Source organism: Xiphias gladius, chromosome 20 (genome assembly GCF_016859285.1).
Source record: "Xiphias gladius isolate SHS-SW01 ecotype Sanya breed wild chromosome 20, ASM1685928v1, whole genome shotgun sequence".
Lineage (NCBI taxonomy): Eukaryota > Metazoa > Chordata > Actinopteri > Istiophoriformes > Xiphiidae > Xiphias > Xiphias gladius.
The window spans coordinates 16,109,374-16,134,588 of record NC_053419.1 but is presented as its reverse complement, the minus strand read 5'-3'; the positions used below and the strand labels follow the sequence as shown (position 1 = coordinate 16,134,588).

General features: G+C 40.7%; 1 protein-coding gene across 4 annotated transcripts in view; it reads right to left on the bottom strand.

Annotated features, from left to right (window-relative positions):
• The window catches only part of znf462 (zinc finger protein 462), a 52,394-nt gene that overhangs the window by 6,752 nt on the left and 20,427 nt on the right, over nt 1-25,215 (bottom strand). For 3 of the 4 annotated variants that reach the window (XM_040156845.1, XM_040156846.1, XM_040156847.1), the window contains exons 2-10: nt 19,544-19,794; nt 14,076-19,315; nt 13,212-13,346; nt 10,174-10,586; nt 8,221-8,339; nt 7,060-7,257; nt 3,198-3,453; nt 2,807-2,946; nt 1,317-1,540 (exon numbers count right to left, since the gene is read on the bottom strand). In XM_040156845.1, the coding sequence (XP_040012779.1) occupies nt 1,317-1,540; nt 2,807-2,946; nt 3,198-3,453; nt 7,060-7,257; nt 8,221-8,339; nt 10,174-10,586; nt 13,212-13,346; nt 14,076-19,315; nt 19,544-19,754 (6,936 nt within the window). In that variant the 5' untranslated portion in view covers nt 19,755-19,794. The remainder of the gene's footprint in view (nt 1-1,316; nt 1,541-2,806; nt 2,947-3,197; nt 3,454-7,059; nt 7,258-8,220; nt 8,340-10,173; nt 10,587-13,211; nt 13,347-14,075; nt 19,316-19,543; nt 19,795-25,215) is intronic. The other variant, XM_040156848.1, reaches the window with a different exon arrangement.

The window sequence follows — 25,215 nt, the reverse complement described above, 5'->3', positions numbered from 1 at the left end:
GAGAACCACAATTAAAAGTTTACTGCTAGACTTCGTATTAAGGGTTCTGAAAATGCTTAATTGTAAGACCTTTCTGCATGAATCTGATTTCCCTTTCTCCTTCCCTTCTCCTCCTTCTAAGGTTTCATATTTCTGCCTTTGTTTCACAGAGCGCTCATGCTCCTTCTCCTAAATGGTCCAGAGATACTTGGTCCCTCCTCCAGCCTATATCAGATTCTTCCAAATTTCCCGAAATATCAAGTCCCTCCTTCTCAACAATTGTAGGGCTGGTCTCTTCGCCCAAGATCCACAGACCCCATATTCTACCACCTGGTACCTTAATATTGTGGCTTTCAAATCTAGTAATCATCTTATAGCTACAATCCTTCCCATGTCTTAATTTAACTCAAAACCCAATGACTATAATTTTTCTTATCCGTATATGTACTATGCTAATGATCCATTCATCCGTTATCCACACCCACCTACTCCTGTTTTAGGTAACATACAGGCTGGACCTTATCCCAGCATGCACTATGTAAAATCGGGAATCTAGTCATGTAAAGAATGAAAAACGATAAATGGATGCCCTTTTAGGTTTAATGTACTCTAAACTCCTAAAATACCATCTGCTTTCTCACATCATCTCATGAATTATGCCCATTAAGGGAGACAGAGAGATGAAACCTTTTCTCTAGTGGATGTGGTTAGAATATACTGAAGCTTGAGCAATTTGATATTTATGCACCAACTCATCTTATTCCATTGTACCAGTAGCCATTTCACTGATATTTTTATCTTCTTATTTGTCAAGGAGCCGTATAGAGGTTAATTTTGGAATTATTAGAAATGCAGTCTTGAAGAAGACAGAAGCTGTTTGAATGTAAAATAAGACAGACATTATGTCTCATTTTTGTATTGTGGTCAGTTTCACACAAGTGAATATGCTAGTCAAAGGGTAGCCAGCACTTATTTTAATTTTTGGCTGAACCTAAAACACCACAGTAAACAGAGCAATTCCCTGTGCTGTTGTCGTACTCTACTAAATCCCAAAAACATATTTTATCGGGTATCGATTGCTGTTGCTCCAATCTATCTACATCCTCATCCTACCCACTGCATGGCATCACTTCAGAACGTGATTACAAGAGACTTTCAACACTTTTTCTAAGTAGGCTCCCTTCCTAAACCAATGTATAAAAACATTTCCACTGGACTTTGTTGGCCAAAGACAAAATGTTTTTCATTTACCTGATTATGTCTGTTACTTACAAGTATATCAATTTAAATTTAGTTACAGAAATCTTCATGTGCATCTTATCATAACTCCAACTGACCTTGTGCTCCAGGCGGAGATGCTCCTCTAGCTGACTCCTTTGACTGCTGTCATAGTAGCAGAGCTGGCACTGGTAAGGCTTGATCTCAGCATGCTTCTGCAGGTGCAGCTTCAGGGCCTGGTCGCTGGAGCATGTGAAGGTGCATTTGTGGCAACGAAATACCAGGCCCTGAAGGTGGCGTGACAGCTTGGAGCGGCTGACCTCCAGTGGAGCCACTCGCTCCTCTGACAGAGGAAGAGGAGAGAGTGATGTGGATTATTAGGCCGGAGGAAGGGAGCAGGGGAAAGGGAAGGAAGAACATTGAGAGCTAACACCAGAATGAGAAGAGGAGATGTGGGGGCGCAGGAGAGATATCAAATAACATTTGTCTCACACACACACACACACACACACACACACACACACACACACACACACACACACACACACACACACACACACACACACACACACACACACACACACACACACACACACACACAAGCTCAATGGTAAAGTAATGACGGGGGCTGTTACCTTTTGGTGGTTTTGTCCTTTACTCAGTTTCAACACAAACACTCTTCTAGATAACTGAAGACAGTGTCATATAAAAACTACCCAAATACTCAAAAAAGTTTTATAAACCCATCGGAGCAGTTCCATCTCTCTTCGCTTGCTTTCAAGTGTTTTTGTCAGTTTCAGTTCTCGTGAACGTTCTCAAATACAGTAAACAATGCCTTCATTATTTAAAAACTAAAAGCTCCACTTGTACATTCTGTTTATATTACTTGTGTTATTGTCATATTTACATTTCTTATAATGGAATACCATGTGCATAATCAATGTTGTCAGTAGAAAATGTTGTGGTCAGCTGTAGAACTTTCTTAAATCATTTAACCAATCATCATCATTTAAAACTGTACAACTGCCAAAACAAGGGTTATGAGGATTACACTTGACCGTGTACATTATTAGCAGTAACGGATTGTTTCGATGTTCAGTTATTCGCTTTTTTGCCAAGAGCTTAGTTTGGCTTAAAGACTGGAAATCTAGGTGGGCACAGTTAGCCCGCTCTATCCAATGGTAACTAAATCTGCCTACCAGCACCTCTAAAGTTCACTAATTAACACATTGTATCGTGTTTGTTTAATCCTTATAGAAACTGAAACGTGACAATGACAAGTTGCAGTTTTATGAGGAATTATGTGCCAGGCTATTGTTTTGGAAGGGTGCAGTGACTTCCTGGAGTCTTGTTGTCACCCTGAGGATGCCGGGCAACTAGAAAAGACTCCATGAAGTCACTGCACTCGGTCAAAAACTAGTCCAGCAGTAGCTGTCACACCCTGTTTCCAGTCTATACTAAGCTAAGCTAACCATCCCCGGTAGCAGACATGAAAATGGTCTCAGAGAGAGAGAGAGAATCTTCTAATCTAACTCTCAGCTAGAAATCGTAAAAGCCTATTTCCTACTATTCCTTTAAAAGAAAGGTTTACTATGTCCCTGATGCGTACCTCTGTGCAGGACAATGTGGTCAATCATATTGCTCTTGTGTTTGGTGTGGTAGAGGCAGAGAGGGCAGCGCAGATCTTTAGGGAGGTCCTCGGGTGCGTTGTTGTTGTGTCCAGCCTCCACATGCATGGTGAAGTTATTCCTGAGACACATTCACAGACAGAATAAGGGATCAGTTGACCACCAAACTTAGTTTGTTTGTCTGTCTATCTAGTGTCTTTACAAGGATGAATATTCTTGGAATGTGCGGTATTCCATGTTAATATACTGCATGTACATAGTTTGTAAATTTTCGTTAGCAGCGTCTATATTCTCATAAACAGCATAGAGCAAAGTATACTCCATCTCAGTCATTTTCCTTTATTTCTCTGTCGAGGTGAAGTCTTTCCTTACTTGTAGCAAGTGAAAAAGGAACAGTCTTTGCACTTGAAGAGCTTCTTGCCACCGTGGCGGTCCCTGTAGTGCCGGCGAAGGCTCTGCATGTATCCAGAGCTGAACTCGCAAAACTCACAAGTGAGGACGCCGTCTGGTCGATTATCCGCCACTGTTGAGCCACCAGGGCTCGCGCCGGAAGACATTTGACTGCGGGAGGCCAGCTGGTAATGACTAAGCTGCTGACGGACATCCGCTGGTTCCAGGTATGATGGATCTGAGAGAGGGACACAGAAATTAAGAGAACTTTGTGTTTATTATACTGCAACTTACTGTTGAGATATATGTGGACATGCAAAGGCTAACGTGTAGTAGTCGTGACCACAGAACTTTTTTGTAGGTTGGAGCAATGGTGGAAAGTACCTAAGTACATTTACTCAAGTGCTGTACGTAAATATAAATTTTTGGTATTTGTAATTTACTTGAGCATTTCCATTTTATGCTAAAATATACTTATACTCCACGACATTTATCTACTTGTCTATTACTTTCCAGATTAAAATATTAAAGCATTGTTAAAGATTAAACCAGTGGCTCCCAACGTTTTTGTCTTGTGACTGCTTACGAAAAAAAAAAAACTATGTGTAGTTGTCACCATTCAGATGTTTATTAGTTGTTAGCTGTTCACAGTAAAGAAGACATCTCTCTTCTTTACTTCTCACATGGTTTCATTTAAATAAAATGAAAATTAAAAAAAAAGAGAAAGTGCAAATGCAAAGATTAGAGAAACTCCCAAAGAATGAATACAGATTTCTTTAGCAGAACTGAGTACTTCCTCCTTTTTTCTACCACATTGACCCTTGACCTTTAGAGGGCGCCTGACCTCTAGGTTGGCAACCACTGTATAAAGTTGTTAAATTACGTATCAGTTGTGATTCTTCAGTGGAGTGAGTACTTTTACTTTTGATACTTTAATTACGTTTAGCATAAAAACATCTGTAGTTTTACTTAGGATTTTGAAACAAGGACTTCTTCTCATTAAGGAGTATTTTTACGTTTTTGTATTGGTGATGTTACTCAAGTAAATAATGTGTGTATGCCTTCCTCTTCTGGTCTGCAGATACTGTTATGGAGACATAATGTTTTCGCACAGCACAAGATGTGTTTCCAGGCTACCAGTATTTGAGCATATTGAGTATATTTATATTATTATATTTGACTATATTTTCTAACATAGACAGGAGGTAACCACTTCATCCATTTTGTGTATTTTCTGCTAATTTCAAGAGGATTCGGTTGCTAGTTTTTAATTCACAATAGCCACTGTACATCTAAGACTCATGTTATTCCGACAAACATTTTTGCAAAGCAGGATGGAGTTTAACCTACTTTATTTAAGTAACATCTCTCAAACATCTATCTTCTATTTATGAGAGATGTTTGATTATTTCTTCAAAAAGCAAATGCATATTTTTAATATTTAATAAAAAGCCATCAGCAGCGAGCAGTCGATCCTTTTCTTTCTGAAGGAGACACGACTATCCAGAATTGAGTTGCACTCAAGCCAAACATCCCCTCCCCCCTCACCGATACAGAAGTGTAACTGTCATCACTCGTCCCCTACCTCTTTCCCTCCTCATCCCCTTTCTCATGAGTCTATAATATCAGTGAGCAAGCTCATCTTCTCGTCCTACTTTGAACCTCCAACACATCAATAAATAAACCAGAGTGACACTAATAGAATATCTATTCATGTGAAAAATGCCTCATTCAGCATTCAGACTATGAAAAAGCATGGAGGGGAAAAAAAACTTTACTTTTTAACTTTTACTTTATAAAATGCTTGAGATCCAATTTCTCACTTCTGCGGTACAGCCAGAGGAATTCAAATGAATCAAACAATGCCACAGTTGACTCATGCTTTTAATATTTTCTCTGCATTGTGGAGATGTATGGAAATTAGATAGCAGATGGAGAGCAAATTTTATAGTTAGGGAGTAATGTCTTCTTGAATGGATTAAGGGCCAATACTGTCTATTACATTGCTTAAATGAGAGTTGGAATACTTGTCTGAGGAGCTGAAGAAGACAGAGGAGGAGGAGAATGCCTTAAAAATATTTTTTAACCTTAAAGCAGCATTAAAAAAAAGTGTGGATGAGGTTGGATTTCGAAGAACTTGAGGTTTTATTTTCATAGTTTTGGGCTGGTAAAGGTGTAAATGTTAAAACAAACTACAGCTATATTCTAACCCTTTTCAAGAAGTTTAAAAAATCATCCCTGCTAATGAGAACCAATCAAATGATAATCTTGTCTAAACACATTTTGCTGCCAAAAAAAAGCACAAACTCTCTATTCCGCTGCAAACATCAGAACTTCAGACATTCAACTGAAGGTAGCTACTTTGGCATGGTAGAGAGACATTCGATATGTCAGCTCTGCTCTCTCTCAATGCTTCATTTGTCTTGGTAGGGCACAGCTGACAGTGGTGGTTGGTGCATTGAGGAATGCTGCCCTGCTTCAGCTCCAGGGAAGATTCCAAAGCTCCAGCAGCAAGGTAACAGCTGCTGCCAAGAACAGTCTGCAAGCTAAACCATCGGCTGCACAGACACTAAAACACCTAAAACATGTCATCTCATCAAGAGGTTTGCTGCTACGCCAACCTACAGTGAAGGTGCCTCTTTAACTGAGCTCATTCTGCAAAGAAGGGTATCAAAATCAACATTGAAGAAGGCTTAGGCAGCCAAATCTGAGCAGTCAGAATGAATACGATACAGACTTGTTGATGACATAACTGCTGATTTTCAGATTCATAGTAAATCTAATTTGTGTTACTTTAATAGTATTAAAAAAATATCAAACCACCTTGATGAAAATGCCTGGCAGCAAATGTACATTTTTTAGTCCAAACATCCATCCATCAGCTATACGGCTTATCCTTTTGAGGGTCGTGGAGGGGTTGGAGCCAATCCTAGCCACAGTGATGAGACATCGGGTGGGAAGCGGGGTACACCCTCGACAGGTCGCCAGTCTATCACAGGGTTTATACCAAACATTGCCTTTCTCAAGTGGGAGGATTTGATGCTTTCCTTTGTCATGTAATGACTGTGAGTCTATTTGGATTTTGGACATTTGGTTGAATTAAAGACATTTGAATACGTCTCCTGGGCTCTTTGGAAATTATAATGCACAATTTTCACTAGTTTCTAATATTTTTTTGACCAGGGGTTTTCCAAGTCTGACACTGCGCCCCCCCCCAAGACAAAACTGACACAACTGAGCTCTGTCTACATTAATGACAAAAAATGACTGATAGTACATACATGAAAAAAGTGAATATTAATAGATTTTGTCACTTTCATGATTAGACTAGTCTTTGTCTTACTTTGATTTGGGGGGTAATCACGCTTTTGGATATATATAAACAGGAAATAAACTTTGCCATGGCAACAACTTGAGCAGAGCTTTTTTTTTAATCATATTTTTGTTTACAATTTGGAAAATTGGCAGCATTAACAGTATGGAGAATTAGCTATTAGCCATTGCTGTTTGCAGCGTACCCATGGATGTACAGTCAGTTATTACTGGATTACTTTAATACTGAAGAAAACTTAAAAATGTGATCATTCTCAGGCAAAAGTGTCTTTTTTTTCTATTATTTCAAAGCAAATTTAAGGACTTTATTCTTGATGGACCTCTGAGATAATGATATCCTCAGAAAGTATAAGTTACACTGAATTGCAAAATATGTGTATCATGTGTGTGTGTTATGGCTCTGAAAGGGAGTATGAATATTGAGGCAAATTGTGGAAATCAGGTTCTAAATGTTTTAAAGCCTATCATATGACGTTAGATCTATTGAAATGATATTCGAATAATCTCATACCATCTGAGGCCAAGGGAGTCTGCTCTGTGTTACTGGTCAGCCGGGAGGGCCTGAGGCTGGCATGAGCAGCCTGGGTAGCAGCCCGGAGTTTGGGGAGGGTCAGGGCCTCACCATGGTCTCTCAGAGAGTGCTCCTTCAGCAGGCTGATGGTCATGGAGGAGAAGGGGCATGACAAGCACTTGTATGTGTGCTGCTCACCTGGAGGATAAACAAGAATCATAAGTCAACAACTTTTATCAAATATACAAAAGGAATATTAGATGAGGCTTAGCAGAGACATATAATCTGTAACATGTTCTTACCAGAAGTGGTTTAATATGGAAGCCACTTCCTTATTGAACTGCTTCTGGTAAGAACATATTGTTTGGAATAAGACCGCTCCTGGGTGTGGATGCGTCGATCCAAATGTTTCGTTTGCTTGTTGGACTACAAGCAAGGACACAAAGTTAACGAACTGAGCCACAGTGATGAGATTTTATGTATATTTTTCCACAAAGAATAAAAGCAATAGTCTCCATAATCTTCAATCTCCGCTTTTCAAAATAATCACAACTCAAAATTGGTTTGTGTCAATTGTCCACAACAGTTCTTAACTCTTACTGCTGCTGCTTCTTGTTCTCTTCCATCAGACAGTTGAGAGCACTCAAATGCCGCTTGAAAATTGGCCTTTCAAATTTGCCAGTTCTACAATTGTTTTTTTTGGCTGTGTATTGATTGCTCAGGTCGAGCTTTTTTGCATTTCTTGAATGCCTATGTCTTTGGATCAATGTTGCCGTCTGGCTTGCTCAAAAACAAAAATCAAAACCAGCTAAAGACACCTGTATGCCTTCACCTTTGTACCATGCTGAGGATTTCTCACCATATTCCCACATAAACAATATTAACAATATATTCATCTGGGCTTTTTGTGCTGAAATCTGGATCCAAATTCTATTCCTTTGCACGTGCTTAATTAGGTGTGTCTAATGTACTCAGTAAATGGTGAAGCTGCTCAAAGAGCTAATCAACTGGTTGCATTGTGCTGGATAAACTAAATCAAGCACGGCTTTGTTATGTGGAAGACGATAAACAGAAGCTGCTATTCTGGCCTGGGAATACCTTGTTGGTAATGGACACAGCTGTAAGATGTGCTTTAATGTTTGTGTGTGTGTTTGTTTTTACCTGTGTGTGCCTTATGCAGGTGGCTCTTCAAGCGACTTGCGTAGGCAGATTTAAAGGGGCAGAGCTTGCACTTGAAGGGCTTGTGGTGCCCGTGGTGAGACTGCACATGTCTGTCCAGACTGGCAATGAGAAAAATAAACAATAAAATAAATAAATAAATAAATAAAACAGAAGGGAGGATATGAGATTAGAGGATAAAAGGAGGAAAAAAAATAAATGAAACAAGGACAAAAGGATAGCAGATAAAGAGAGAAAGTGACAAGAACAGGGTACAGGAAAGAAAGAGAGAGAGCTCTACTCTACAGGTTCCAGTTTGATGATTTCAACAGCGGGGTTTTACAGTACCATCTAGAGCACTCGATTCTGTTTACCTCACAAACAACAGCCGCACATTTCCAATGACTACAGAACAAGGCGCTGTGGGATGAACTCATCTACCCACAATCCCCTGGTGGGAATGAGTGTGTGAGTGCCTGCGGGGACAGTGGCTGTGTTTTTTAATGCTAGCCTCATAGGTAGCATGGGAATGCAGCTTCTTTCTGGGTCAGGACACATACAGTACAGAGGGATTACACCTGGGAGCTGAAAGGTGATGAGGACTCTCTTTCACTTTCGCTCTGTGTCTCTGTGATGGATATAACAAATCACACTACAAAAGTGTCTGTCTACTTCTAATGTCCGTCTTTCTCTCCTAGGGGGCAGGAAATCTTAAAGAAGATTGAAGGTTCAAAGGGAATGTGACAGGGTAAACAGAATAAGGTGTAAAACTGTGCTCTGCACAAAATAAGTTTAACATCCAGTTGATTTGTAGAACAGCTGGTGTAAGACTTGTAAGGTTTACATGCCGAGAGTTTACAGTATACTTCTACCATGGCTCCATATTGGAAATATTGTAAGGGTGCAGGTATACTGATCTATCACTGAACTGACACAGATAATGAATAGCTTTGTTCTACGGCTAGATTATAGTGGCTGAAATGGATCATGAGCCTTGAAAGTTGTAATCAAACCAAACACTGTTTTAATACTATCGATCGTTGGCATTTTTACACCAATAGCTATTCAGTGTATTTACATTCTGTATTTACCTCACTATTTAGTCATTTTCATTGTTTGTGGCAGAGTCTGCCATTCCCAAATTTTTAAACTGCCTTCAAGTGCACAAGGGACTCAGGAAATGATTTATGTAACAGCGGTGTTTTAAGTCGCTGCCAATTCAAACCAAATATTTCCTATTGATGCTGCTTCGAACTAAAAGCATTCAACTGGTAAAACACGGGGTGGCTTTCATCGTGAAGAAGGCACAAGACACACCCTTTGTTTTAGACAGAAGGTTGTGCTGAGCACGGTTAAAACTAATTAAAAATTGTGTCTACAAAACAAGACATGGGGTATTGTCTGTGGATCATTTTTAATTTTTGCCAGGGAGTAATGGAACAAGGAGCAGCCATAGTTAGCTGTTAGATGAAAAGCAACAAATACTTGTGCCATGGGCAACACCAAATCAGACTGCGTTTGCAATTATTCAAGGCTTCTTTGTTAAAACAACGTAAGTTTGTCTGTGTGCAGTCTCAGAAGATACACCAGTTGGTTTTGTGTCATATTTCTGAGTAGCTGCTCAGTTGTCTTCACTGTAGTTTTAACCTGTAACTACGAGCGTTGCCAAATGAACCAGTTCTAAAATCTTAACAATTCCATATTGAACTAACCTCATTAAAAACCGAAACTGAAAGAAACAGACAGTCAGAACACATCAATGTTCAACGGAGGCTAAACGGATCAACACATTAACGGGTAAAAAAAACAACATTCTGGTAAATATATGTTTACTTTGGGCAAAGTTGCCTAACTTACTCTAATTTATTCTTTATAAAGTACCATACTATACACAGGGAGCTCTACTGTAGAGTGCATTGTCATAGGTGTCAGGCATAGACCCTGCTCCTCACTTACTTGTGCCTGAAGGGTGAGACAAACTGGCAGTACTGGCAGCTGTATTTGTCCTCTCTGCTGAACAGTGCCATGGCTGAGTGGCTCCTCTCATGGGACCTCAGTCCCTGCATGGACATGAAGATTCGGTCGCACTGGGCACATGGGTGACCCCCTGCCGCTAACCGCTGTTTCAGTTGGCCCTCTGACACCACAGCCACGAGGGACGCTGCATTTCCTTCAACGGCATCCGTTTCCCGATCAACCGTCTCCGCTGCAACGGCAACAACACCAGAAGCTGTGGAAACCAAGGATGGGCCAATTGCTGTAGTTGCAGGTCTCTCGAAGCCATCGGCTTCAGCTACTTCATCCCCCTCCAGGTCGCCATTGGTTAGGCTCTCTGAGGGCAGGGTCAAAGGGACCTCGCTGACTTCCTGCTGCAAAAAAATGGGAGAGGTCTCAGACGTTCAGCAACTTTTCTGTGCCTGTTGATTTTGTTGTCAAAGTCTTTCGTTACGCGGACGCACAACACTGCAATAAAGGGGAAAGATTAAAGAAAACCAGATGACAAGCATTGCTGTACACTACAGTCTGGCACCTCTAACTCGTTTAACTATATCAGATGCATCAGATTAACAGTGCATAAGCATCTGTCTATACTGTTTCAGCACAATAATTTTCAGTTAAATTTTAGTGACAGCTGTATCTCACTCCTTTCTCTTGCTGATCAACATGCCGGCATATCATTAATGTGTAAAGCCTTTATATGCAAGACATTTGTCCGAAAAACTTGCCAGAAACAGCCTAAACACTTGGCCTGTATGAGTGTAAGATAAAAGGGTTTCTGGTCCAAGAAGAAATCATAAAAAGTGAAAAACATAACTGACTCAAGTCCAGTAAAAGCAAACCTTAACCGTAAGCTTAGCCAACAGCCAACTGTAACCCTGACCTGAAACTCTGTAGTCTGCCGGTATTTACAGACAAACGATACTCAGTTGATATTGAGTTGATTGCGCTATACAAATGGAATGTGACAGTCCAACCCCTTGAATCTCGCCACGAGCTTCTAACTCTCCTCCATCTTTATTATATATCTCTCAACCATATAATTCTTACTAATAATAGTAAATCTTTATATCAAACCACAAGCATTTATGTGAGTGACTAATAAACTTTGTCTGTTTGGGTACTAGACCTGATGATGTTGCCAAATCAACCATATGAGAAATGTGAGGATACAAAACAGGTCATACGACATAACAGCTAAAAAGCTAAAACAGAATACCTTGCACATTTGCATATCTACCAACAATAGCAAGAGCCACCTGCAAAACAAAACTTCACCATCAGTTTCTACCTCCTTCATCTGCTGGAGTGCAGACTGGCCTTTGCAGTCGTCACAAGCAGACAGACAATCACCATGACTTTTTTATTGCCTCAAGGAAGCTCATTCTTTCTTTGGAAGGACCTGACCCTGCACTTCATGCAGCCATAAATAAGATGTGGCATCCACAGGCCCAACCTTGCCATCCAGTCTGCCCTGACTGCACTGTCAGCCTGTTCTTCATCCAACTCTATCAGACACCATTGCAGCTCTAGAACTGAAACTGTATTCGTGATACTATAAAAAGCAACATTTATTTTTAACCTCTGTGATGTGTAAAACATACATCGTATTCCATCTGCTGGAGATGCTGTACATGGACATGGTCATTATGTTATGAATGAATGCTTACAGATATCCCTTACTCTGACAGTGTTAGTGCCATTAGCTTCCTTTTAGCTTATATTCCTAAAAGTGAAAGTCAAAACAGAAATGCTCCCTTTTTCTTGGCAGATCTTAGCTGCCACAGTGAGTTCAGTACCAGACCATCCAAACCATCTCATCTTAAATACATAACAGACAGACTGAGTCCCTGACGGAAGAACCAGGCCTCCGTTTGGGTGAAGCGTTGGATCCTTAGGCCTGTTCCCCTCACTGGCAGCCTCAGTGGAATACTAATGTTCGAATGGTTACCCACCGCTGTCCTAAACGTTATGGCTCACCACTCTGTCCTCCACTACCCCCCCACCACACACACCACCCTCCACCCCTCACTGCAATGGGACAGCATAACTTGTTTTCTCTGGGGGAGGCTGACAGGCTGTCTAACCAGAAGCCTTCGTCAGTAATAAACAAAATGGGAAACGGAACCCAAGCCCAGTAAAACATATCGCTGCAGAGGTAGGAGGATAGGAGTGAGATTATAAGACAGAAACACTAGGGACAGACAAAGTGGTGCTTTCAAGTGTTGTTAATGTTGAAATAGGGGTAAATAATTCATACTGTACATTTGGTTGATCTCTGTAGAAGCTGCTAAATGACTTAGTAAAAAACTAGTTTGACATTTTAGGAAATGTTCTTATTTGTTTTCTTGCTGAGAGTTAGCTGAGAAGTTAGATACCACTCTCATGCCTGTACGTTAAATATGTAGCTACAGACAGCAGCTGGTTAGCTCACTTTAGCATTCAGAGTGGAAACAGGGGGAAACAGCAAGGTTGGCTCTAGCTGAAGGTAACAAAATCTGCTTACCAGCACTAATTTTCCCCTGTTTCCAGGCTTTATGATACACCAAGCTAACATGCCGCTGGCACTAGCTTCATATTTATCGGACAATGGACAAATGAAAGTGATGTCAATCTTCTCATCTAACTCTCAGCAAAATTGCAAAGAAGTGTGCTTCCCAAAATGTCTACTAAATATCTATTTGTACTTTTATTGCTTTAATACATTTTACAAATAAACAGCATATGCCATTATACATAACACATTTTGAAAAGAAACTTCAAAAAGTAATTTAATTTCCCCATAAATAAAGAATAATATTAATTTGTTTATTACTATTATTGTTAACATTAATTAATTTTGTCTCATTTTATATAAATATGTTTACACATTGACATGTGGATAGTTAATATGAAAATATTCTAGACTTAATGTAGCAAGTCCCCAACTGAAATAAGACAAATATTACACAGTAACAGCTTCAAAGAAATGTAAGACTAAATCCAGCTCCATTCACCTTGACATGTCCCTCTTTGACCTCTCCATACTGGACATGCTTCCTAAGGTGGTTGCAGATGGCTCGGAGGGTCGGGTGCACCTCTACGCAGAAGTTACATCTGAATCCTATGGGAGTTTTATTTACAGAGCTTTCCTGTTCAGAAAAGAAAAGTACAAAAAGAACCTTTTTAAGTCACAGTTATTGTTTTCTTTTTGTTTGACATCCTTTTAAATTCCATTTGAAAGTGATTTGTGATAAAGATGTGTATCTTAAATGATATTATTTAACCTTTTAAGGCCAATAACTGTGTAAGTTATCTAGTGCCATTAATGCCTATGAATATAAACCAGCTGATGTATTTGCCACGGTCAGAACACACTACTATCTCTTCTCTATGAGATTTACCTTATCTTCATGATATTATAGACTTCCACTGTTCTTAAATATACATTAAGTGAGATTAATGGTATTTTTTAATTAACTAATTATGAAACAAATTATCACACCTCGTTATCATGCACTGTTATATTTACTCCTGGTGAGAGTGAGGACGCAAATTGAAATACATAATTATTTCTTTAATTGTTTCTTCAATCTACTTAGCGTACATCTGCAATGAATGCCTGTTTAAAAAGTCATGTTATGATAAATTAACTCTACTCTCAGAGATAGTTGTCTCTATGAGCTGTTTTTTAAACACATGGGAGCCTTTGACCTCCAGAAATTAAGGAACACTTGTAGTATGATAGATTATAGTAGCTTGTGACTATTAGATGATTTACAGTATTCCTGCAGAGACATTAATGGTAAAAGGAAAATTAAATTATACCTGTTTTATTCTTTGATTTACAAGGTTTTAGGGAGACTTGTATCTTTACTCACCTTCTCAGGTTTGTTGTCAGGTAGTTCTGTGGCTTTCTGTTTGCTGAGAAGCTGCTTCCTCCTCTCCTGCCTCATGGCCCTCTTCTGAAACTCCTCATTGTGATTCAGTAGATGTTTGGCCAGAACTGGGAGAGCCAGGAACTTCAGCTCACAGTGAGAACACTGGTACAACTCAGAGTCCTCATCCCCAGGGCCAGGTGACACCACAAAGTCCCTCTTCAAGTCATTGCTGTGGTGGTCGTTGTAGTGCATAGAGAGTAGCTCGCCTGTGCTGAAGGACAACCGGAAGCATTTTAGACACTTGAATGGCAGCCATTCAACCTCTCTGTCCTGCTCAGGTTCAAGCGGAACCTCCAGCACTTCCTTTTCTTCCTCTGACATTGCACTGACGGTAATCTTCTCGGGTTCTTTGGCATAGATAACGGTAAAGTAGCGACCAAGCTTGCTATTATGCTGCTTCTTGGGGAAGACACCTGGGTGGCGTTTAATGTAATGTGAGACAATGCTCTTCCTGCTGAAGGCCTGGAAAGCGCAAAGGGAACACCTTCGTCTCTCCACAGCCAAACGTAGGTCTTCACTCATTTCAGAATTTTCTCCCTCTGATAGTGGGGGTGCCATCACTTTGTTAGGCTTTTCACTTAAAGTCTTGGAAGCAGCCAGACAATGGGTATAATAGGCATCAATATCATGGCGCTTCTGGTAGTGTGCTGCCAGGCCTTTGCGTATAGGATTGGTGTATGAACAGAGAGCACATTTGAAGACATTATTTTTACCCTCTGGCTGAGCACGGACATTGTTGTGCTTGATACGGTAGTGGCGAGCGATGCCCTTCCTGGTGGAACAGAAGTATTTGCAGAGCTGACACTTGAATACAGCATGTTTTTCTGTCTTATTGATGGGTAACTGGGAGAGGGCAAGGTCCAATTCACTGACCTCCTGGACTTTTGCTGTACTTGATATATTACCAGCACTGCATTCACCTACTGGCTCTGTGTCTTTGGAAGAGAAATTTGTCAGCGAAGGAGTGAACATATCAGAGGCTGACTGATTGTGATACTTCTCATAATGGATTTTGAGTTTCTCCAGTGTCCCATGCGTATATGGGCACATTTTGCATCTGTATGCACCATAGCCCTGCCTTTGAGTTTTGCACTTGTCATCTCCTTCATTTAAGTCAGTGATTTGTTCTATATCATCTGCAAAATCTTCTGCAGTGACTTTCACTAACGGGTGTCTTTTCTGATAGTGAGTAAGGACACCATGAATGCGAGAGTTTACATATGGACAGTGTCGACATTTATACACAGAACTGGGGTTGATGTCTGCCTCCTGTGCAAAATCTGCAGCTTTTACTTTCATGCCTGGATGCTTCTTTCCATAGTGAGTGAGGAGGCCATGGAGACTGTTGTACTCTGACAGACATACAGTACACTGATAAGGATTGTTAGAGATGGAAAGACGTGGGTGGGGAGGATGGGGATTGCTTTCTTCAGGTGGGGTGGCAATGACCAATGCTCCATCATCTTCAACAGACTGGCAATTGAAAGACGCATGTTCTTTGGCAACCTGCTGGGGGATCTTTTCAGCAGAGCCATTCCCTTTGATGATATCCAGAAGCACAGACTCATCCCCTTTGATGGCCCAGGGGTGGACTGCCTGATAGTGACTGGTGATGTCCCATATTGTACAGGCCTCAAAGGCACAGTCTCTGCATTTGTAATGTTTAGTTTCGATATTGCCCCCTTGTTGTTGGGTGGTTTCTGGCCCAGCCCATAGCTTGCTGGCCATGTATGTGTAATCGACATTGTGCTCAGGATGGCGTCTTTGGTAATGGAGCAGCAGGCCCTGGGGTTCAGCATGGGAGTAAATGCACCATTCACAGTGGTAGCCAGCCTCCAGAATGCCATCCTGGTAAGCCCAGTGTAAAATGGTCATGGCTGTGGCTTTCACAGTGGGATGCTCTTTCTTCAGATGCTTCTTTAGGGCATAGACATAGGGGGATGTGTAGGAACAGTGTCTGCACTTAAGGGAACGCAGGGGCGTAGCATTTTCAGGGTCAGGAGGGGCTGGGATCATGGCAGAAGAGACACTACCTGACTGAACCATCTGTGCACGCTCACGCTGACTCCGGACAACTGCAGTGTGACGACGTACAAGGTCAGCATTGGCTTTGGTTTCCCTATGCTTCTTCTGGTAGTGAATAAGCACTCCTTTTACAGTGCGGTTTCCATAATCACAGTGCTGACAAAAGAAAAGTTCATCCTCACCTTTTTCACCACTTCCCAGTTTAGGGCTTGAGTTGTTAGATCCATCGTGACCGTTATTTTGAAACTGCTTCAAAAATTGTTTGGGAGCTGCAATTTGCAATTCTTCCATTAATTTCATCAAACCAGGGGTGGGAGCGCCATGTTTGATATATTTTGCTGTCACTTTTACTTCTGGGTGTCTTTTTTGATAATGGACCAACACACCAACAACAGATCTGTTGCTGTAGACGCAATGTTTACAGTAGTACATTTCTTCGTCTGTTCCATACAATGCTGTGCTTGATTGTTTTGGAGGCGTAGACATGCTGAGGTTAAATGAAGAGTTGGCTACAGGCTGTGACTGATCCACTGACATGACCTTCATGGTTTTCTGTATACGGAAATAAGACGCCTTTTGCTCCGGGTGTTTCTTCTGGTAGTGGACCAAAACAGAGTGCATGTTGGGGCTAGCAAAGGAACACACGTCACAATCATAGACAACAACATTACCACCCATACCTTCTTTAAGAGGGTCTGCCTCAGTACTTGTTTCAGGGGTCTTGGAAACACTTTTCAGCACTGGGCTGGAGGAGGACCTGGGCGTGGACGTGGCTGAGTTAAAAGTCTTGGGGCCAGAGTTTAATATTTCCCTCAGTGTTTGCGATTCACCTGTTTTGTGGGGCTGCTCTACTATATAGCTGGAGAAGATCATGGCATTGTTGATTTTCACTGTGGGATGCATTCTTTGGTAATGGGGCATTAGGCTCCTGACATTGGGGCTTGTATACGAACAAAAGCGGCACAAGTATAACAGATGTGGTTGGTTAAAGTTGAGCACATTACTTGCTTCAGGATGATGATCCATGTAGTGTTGGTGTAGATCATTGTAATTTGTGTATTCAATGTAGCACTCTAAGCAGCGGAAGACCGCACTCTGGTCTTCAGGGTCCAGGATGTACTTAAAGCTGAACTTGATGTAAGGGTGCATCCTCTGGTAATGGGTGCTGACGCTACGAGCTGACTTGTTGTGGTAATCGCAATGTTTACAGTAGAAACGCGTAGTTCCGGTTTCCTCTGAATATTCACTGTTCTCTTGAACAGCACTGTCACTGGGATCGGCAGAGATGTTTTCACTATCATCTGAGAGAGTCAATGATATAGGAATGTTTCTAGGTTTTGACTTGGGGTTGCTTTTTCTTTTCCCTATTCTTCCTCCCTCGTGAGAGATCATTGATTCTCTTGCATGAAGCTGTTGTGTGTTGTAGGCAAAAACTGGGTTTTTGCTGTCATGGTTTCTACCCTCTTTATCAGCACTGGTGTGATTTTCTCCTGCCTCTTCATCATCCATGTCATCCAGATTAATGATCATGTCCTGTTGGCTTTGGCTTATCTTACTTTGAAGGTTACTGGCAATTTCATCAATTCTAGTTCTTTTCTTGACTGAGGACAAGTCCAAAGGCAAGTCGTTGATGGACTTCCTGGCTCTTTTCCCTGCTACTAGGGGTTTTTTGGTGGCAAGTCCTAAAATAGAGGTCTGGGTTTTTTGTAGAAAGATTGGAGAAGCATCCACTTCAGAGTCTGGCTGGTCAGTCAGCTGGCTTTCAAAGACAGAGGGATCTAGGTCATCACAGTAGGAATGCTTATGCTGTTGGTGAACCCTCAGACCTTTCAGAGTGGTGGTGGAAAAGCTGCAGAGTGTGCAGCGATGAGGGTTCTGCTGGTCGTTTGATGTGCTGGTTATCTTTTTTCCATTGACTTTGGAGCTTACATTACCCCCATTAACTGGCTCTTCAGCATTGTCACTCTGAGGTTCTGGACTATCACTCGTTAGGTCCAAGGTCTCTAAATCTGAGGAATTGTGGCTCTGTTTGTGCGTGCCTAGTTTAAGAGGGCTTGTGCAAATAAATGGACATTCATCACATTTATACACTGTGGTTTTGCCAGAAAGGTGAATGTTTTCAATGTGGCGGGAGATGCTCCGTCTGTGCATGGTGAGGAAGGAACAGAAGGGGCACTGAAAGCGGTTCATGTACTTTCTGAAAGGTATTCCTTTAGTCTCCAGTAATTTATTATCCTCATCAGTTAAAAGCTGCTTTGCATCTGCTGACAGGGTTCCAGTATAGCTGGGATCATCTATATCGCCCAACTCTTCATCATCATCATCATCCTCTAAGCTGCTCCTAGAGTCTTCCTCATTGACTAAATTGGCATCCATCTCTATGATACTGTTGGGGACATCAGATGAAGCAAACCTCTTGGACAAAATAGAGGTGCCTGTGCTGTTGGGTGTTACTGCACTAATCTGCGCATACTGAAAGGATGTGCTCCCTGGGACTGACTTCTCCAATGTGTTTTCTGATGTTTTTCCTCCTGTCTCCTCCTCCTTTCCACAAACACCAGCAAAACTCATCTTTGATCTAGTCGGGCTATGGGAAGAGGAGGGAGAATCTGGTTTGGGTGAGCTTGCACTTGCCTCCCCTTCCAGCTGCGCAATGCAGGAAACTATCTTGACCTTGTCGCTGTGCTCCTTCACCACGTGATTAGTCCAGCTGTCCTTCTGGTCAGTCTGATAGTCACACCATTCACAGGCAAATGTTCCCTTCATTAGTCCACTGGCTGAGTCAGATTCCTCTGCAGTCTCGGCGTATTCTGAAGGATCTCCAGCACTCTTTGAGGGAACTTTGTTATGATACATTAGTTGGTGTTTCATCATCCTTGCTCTGCGTGGAGACTTGTATGTGCAATACTGACAGGAATACACTTTTGAATGGTCATTGTGCATTATAACGGTGTAGCTGGGCTGCTTAGCTGTCTGTGAGGAGATACTTGCATCTGAATCTTCCTCAACAACATTATGCACTTTTTTGGTGTGGTTTCTTAAGAATGACTTTGATCTGAAGTAACGGACACAGAACTTGCACTGGTAAAATGGCAGATGGGTTTCAGCTGTCTGCTTTTGTGATGTTTGGTTAGAACTGTCAGTAGAGTTGGGGCCTAAAAAGAGAAAGTATACAAGACATAAATAATAAAAAAGTAACATTTTGCTCCTATTATTTAGTCTCTCTGTTGTTTCTGTTAATAATTTCGGCCTAAACTCAATACATTTTGATGCTCCTCAGTAAAATATATGATCATCCTACTACAAAGAGTTCTTTGAAACAAAAGTGTTTCCTAATCCCAAACAAATTAACTCCAACATCTGAATCAATGTGGTAGACATACTCATTCCAGCTTTAGGAGGTGTATAATCCTTGTCATCCTTATCTTCATATTCCTCCTCTTCGTCCTCGTCTTCATCCTCGTCTTTCAGGGAGTCAGACTCATCTGCATCTGCAGGCTGCAGGAAAACAGTGTGTACCTCCTGAATGTGGGTCTTCAAGTCATCATAAGACTCGGCACGGAAGTCACAGCCATCACACTGCAATACCTCCATCACTAAAAAGAGGGAGCACTCCCTGGAAAATCAGGGTAACCTGCAGAGAAAAAGAGAGAGATTAAAAAATTAGGCGGACATACATCATTTTCCAAGAAGTAGATGTTAGAATAAATGTCTCGTTCAAGTGGTTGTGATTTAAAGACTAAAACCCATTTACTAAACTATTATAGTATTTACTATAGCATGGAGACTCGAATATACAGAACTATCACAAAGCTTCAAGAGTGAAGTCATTTCAGGACTAATATTATCCTGTAATGCTTCAATATTCAGTGTCGTGAACATGCCCTTCCATAAAAATGAGCTCGGTGATGATATTACATGATAACCAATAGCACTTCCCACTGTGAACAAAGAATAATCAAGTGCACACCTTTTCCACATAACAAGTAAGACAATTTCCAGTACAAAATATAATAAAAATGTTTATGATTATGATTATGTGATTATATTTCAAAAGATATCCTTTTGAAACAGAGCCTCATTTGCTAGATTTATAGGGCCTCTTCAGGATGCATTTGCAAGATTGTGTTTCAAAGGGACTTGTCACATTGTTTCCAATGTTGCATCGTTGGGGGGAAATCTTTTTTTTGGATAAAATACTGTTATTGTGATTTGAATGAGGATAGACACAATATAATTTGCATTAATTTGTCATGATTACTTTAATACTGAGGAATGTCTGAAAGGGATAAAATGGTAGACTAAAAGCTGAAGTTGAGACATGCAGATATTGAAACCCTTATGATTTAGCCCTTAAAGTCTAAATCAGATATGTTAGTGAAACACATCCCAAACCAACCATGCAAAATTAGAAGTACATCTTTGTATTTATGCTGAACTGCCACAAATTTCTGTTCTCATTATGACAACACCACATGGATAGAGTGTCATAAATCCATATAAAAATGATTTTCCATCTCTAAAATGTATGGAGCTGTCCACAAGCTCTGATAGAAAGCCCCACAAAACATGACAAAGAGGAGAATTCAGCAGATGCTGATGTTACTCAGAATACTAAGAAGGTCCCATTTTTTAGCATAGCATCATTCCAAGAACAATGGAGGGACTGAAGAGGGATTATGGGCTGATTTGTCCCATTTTTATTACCTTGGGATAAGCAACAGCTGGAGAGCAGCTCCACAGCTCAGTATTTAGAGCAGACTATTCCATCAGATTGTATCAACTGCTCTGAAATAAGATTGAATGAATCAACTGAGAGATGAAGGCTTTATGTCTTTGCGCTTCTCTGCAGTTTGGACTTGGCCAGAAAAATGTAAGCTGATGATGTGTTCACAGCTCTTTCATCCTGGCTTTCTAATCAATTGTCATTTTTTCTCAAAAATATTGCAAATAGGATTTGTAGTCCACACTGCTTATTAAATAGGTAGTTAAAGGGAACAGTTTACAACTTTGACTTTCAAATCAAAACCTAAGCAATCTGATTTTTATACACTTTCTTTTGAAACAAAGGCAAATAAATCAATGTCAAAAATACAAGGTCTGACAAATGCATTTTGTTTGCTTAAGACACACACTGTGGTGCATGCCATTTTTTTGGAGGAAAAACATCAGATACTGTGTTGGTGATGTTTTGAACATCAAACTTCGATACCACATAAAAACAAAATTTAACTTTTAAATGCAGCCGTAAAGTTGAGTCATATTACTGTTGTATGAAGAATAATTATACTTTAAGTATGTCTCTGGTTTAAAAAGAGTTTCACAGTTATCACTAAAGGACCAGTACCTAAAGATATTAAAACAGTCAGTGTCCAAACTGCAGGTGCATCAAAACTGCCTGTTAAAAATGAACAACCTGCATCAACAAAAAGTAAACCAGCCAAAAGACAGTCAATAAATGGCCACTTAAATGAATGCTTAAGCTATCACAGAAGTGAATTAACACCTCTCAGACCAACTCTCAACAAGAGCTGCACATTCTGAGTTTTACAAAGATGAGATTTATAACAAGGCTTCCATATTGACACCGCTCATATCCGAGGCAGATGCACAAGGTAACATAACCTGGTGCCAGGTGCAACAAATCTCGAAGATCTGTAATGGTATAGATATGGCTATGCTGTGGGACTCAGCTCTCCTTGGATGCATAAGCGCCAGCGCTTACAATACGAAGCCATTTTACAGGACCACGTGCAACCTCTGGTACAAACACTGGTCCCTCATGATGTTTCCATATTTCAAGGTGTTTAGACCCCAAAACCATTTATGTAAGTTTAAGAGTGGTTTCATGAACACTATAGACACGTTTTGAACCTTTGCATGTTTCAGGCCACTTATAACAACATGTCGAGATGGTTTAAAGCAGTTCTGAATGTGCATGTGGCCCTTGAATTGCCAGGTGTTTCCTTAATTTTACATTTTGTATATCAATATCAGACTGAGAAAAAAAAAAAACAAACAAACCTGTTATACAGGGCTAAAATAACAATGACATCCACACACACACACACAAACACACACACACACACACACACACTTCAGTTTGTAACTTTTCAAAACAACCAGGGCATAAGCCTTCATGTAACAACTGCATTTGTTTGTGAAAAACTGCTTTGTGTACTGAAAAAGTAATAAATCTTTTGGTATTTTAAGATACATTTTTTGCCCTTATTGTACAACTTAACAATATAGCATAACTGAAAACATGAGGGAACTTAGAAAAAGAGGTAGATGACCTGTAACATCCCAGGATGACAACTTTCAACAAATAAAATTACATATAATTTACTATTAAAATGGCAACACAAACTTTACAAACATAACACACATTTTGCTGACAGCTGAAAGCCACTTTTCTAAGTACTGTTTCTTTATAACAAGCATACATTTGTGTATTCTATTAGGGAAAGACCGAAATATTTTGCAAGTATTCAAGGAGGATTAATGGTTCGCATGTCTAGAATCTGACTAAATCCAATCTTGCTATAACCATCAGTTCTCTCTATAATCTTTGATGAACTGCCAGACAATAAGGACGCTTCATCAATGGTTGTAATAATAACCAAAGAAATAACAATTTAATGACAACGATAAAATAATAAATAATAAAAAGGTGTGCTATGCTTCATTGTATAACACTATCAAACTCAACACTTTTGCAATTTACATCTCTTAAAATTATATTGTAAACGGATAGTTCCAGTCCTTGATTATGATTGGCTGCGCCTCGTTCGAAGCCGTAGTAAAATACTCAATAAACACACACCTGTGACCGCATTACAACAGTATTAGTGCCAGAGTGATGGGGCAGGAATGTGAATTGTCCCTGCAAACTACAACAAAAGATCATGCTGGAGCAATATCTTTGCTTCTGGCAAAGCGCAATTAAAATGCACCTGTCCAGTGTCCAACACTCCTGTACCAGCAAAGAGGAGTGCTAACATACTTGAACACTACTTCACCAATTGCACAATTAATCACCCCAATCTTTAAGCAACCTTTCCACAGCGTCTGTGTGATGCTTGGCAACCATTCTGCTAAATGTCGCTGAAGAACTACATTACTTGGCAGAAGAATGAATATTTGTTATCAATAAATTATTGCATTTTTTTGTTGCAGTATTTATTTTATGAAACCTTGCAAGTATATGTGGTAATCCTTTTATAAACGCAATAAGCCATGGGAGGGCGTGGTTTACAGCGATTTTAGAACAGCTTAACCACGGCCTATTGGGGCTTATTGCTTTATTCGAAAAAAAAAAGCATTCTAATTAAGTTCCATTCATACAACTGCAGAACGAGTCAGCAAAAGTGGCACCAGTATGTGTTTTTCATTTGGACAGCTTAGCTTTATAGAGAACAGAACTTTATTTTTTTCAACTTGGTGTTGTATACATAGGCAACTCAACAGAAAAAAAAACAAAAAACAGTATATGATATTATGTAATTTTTACACACTATTATATAATTTAGCCGCTACTAGCATAACACACCTGAATCTCTGACCAAACTCTTGCCAGGCAACTTGAATTGGGGCTGATGTAGGCATCGGATTTTGACAAGGAAGAAGAATGAGTGGAATAAAAAAGATGATCTCTCTTTTTTTGCTGTATCAATTTTGATTCTTTTAAAAAAAAAAAAAAAAAGCTGTCCATCATGAGACCAACAACATTGTTCGTGTGCAATGTAAAATTTGCAAACTTTAAATTTTAGCCAATACTTGAAAGAGTGTAACTTGAGAAAATTATCGCTAGTTTTAAATGGTTTTATTGCTAATGCGGACAAGGAAACATTTGACAGTTCCAGCCTAATTTATTTGGACTAGAAAAAACAATGAGACAAACTATGCAAAACAGAAAACTGAAAAAAATGGATCTTGTGTTACAAAGTCAGCTTTGATTTTATCAGAGATACAAGTAAAATATAGCTTTAATACCACTATGAAATTCAGTCCACTGCTCTTTCAAGTGAGATCGAGCCAGAGACAGTTGGGAATCCCGCCCTGCTTCCCACACCCAACTGGCCAGCCAGTGGAAAGCTCCATGTGAGCCGGCCAAGCCGCCAGTATGTCCCTGAGCAACCAGGGGATCCATTGTTGTTCAGGGTCAGGTTACAGCCTCACCACGGGGCCCCACCCTGCTCTCTTGGCAGTTCACGGCAGTTTTGAACAAAGTTGCCTCCTAATGCCAGGTTCCTTGACATGGATATCAAGAGAATCCTTTCGGAGAAGGAGGGGAGAGGAATGCCCGAGGAAGGAAAAAAAAAAGCCTCCTACACAACCACCATCTGCCTTAGAGTTGGCTGTGTCTTTTCAGCCAGTCAGTCCCTGCGCCACACCAAGTTAATGGGTGAGATTGTGTAACTGCTTTCATCTAGTCAGCTGGGGCTCTAACAGGCAGCGACTGAGCTGCTCAGATCCTCCTCTGAGCTGAGCTTCAAGGGCAGCCATTTTAGGAGCTGACTATGTGTGCTTAGGTGTTCAGCCAGCACACAACATGGACCCACAGATCTGATCCTCTTCCTCAAAGGCAGGCAGCCTGTCACTGGAGAGCTGCTGACAGAAATCTATCTGCCAGATGTACAGCACTGTACCCAAGCCGTCTGCCCACACTGCTCAGCAGAAAACATCTCACACTATTGCCAGCCTGATTTTGCCTCGTCCTTTCATTTCTCAGGGACATTATCTCTCACATCAAGAGATTTTCAGAGAAATGCTAGAAACCCCGTTCCAAGGAAGGACAGAATAGGTCAGAGTGAGCGGCATGCACCAACACTTTGTGGGGAGAAATACAGCAAATGTGTTCTGTAGGAGCTGCCAACTGCTTTCCACAAGGGGGTCTAAAAATGTGAGGCATGTCTGAACTTCTTTATCTCAGAGCTCTGCAACCCTGAGCCCCGAGGAGAAGACGAGAGAGGGGGCAGAGAGAAGCAGGAGGGGAGAGAAGGCCTGAAGGAGAAGGGTGGGAGGAGCAGGGAGGCAGTGAGAGAGCATGACG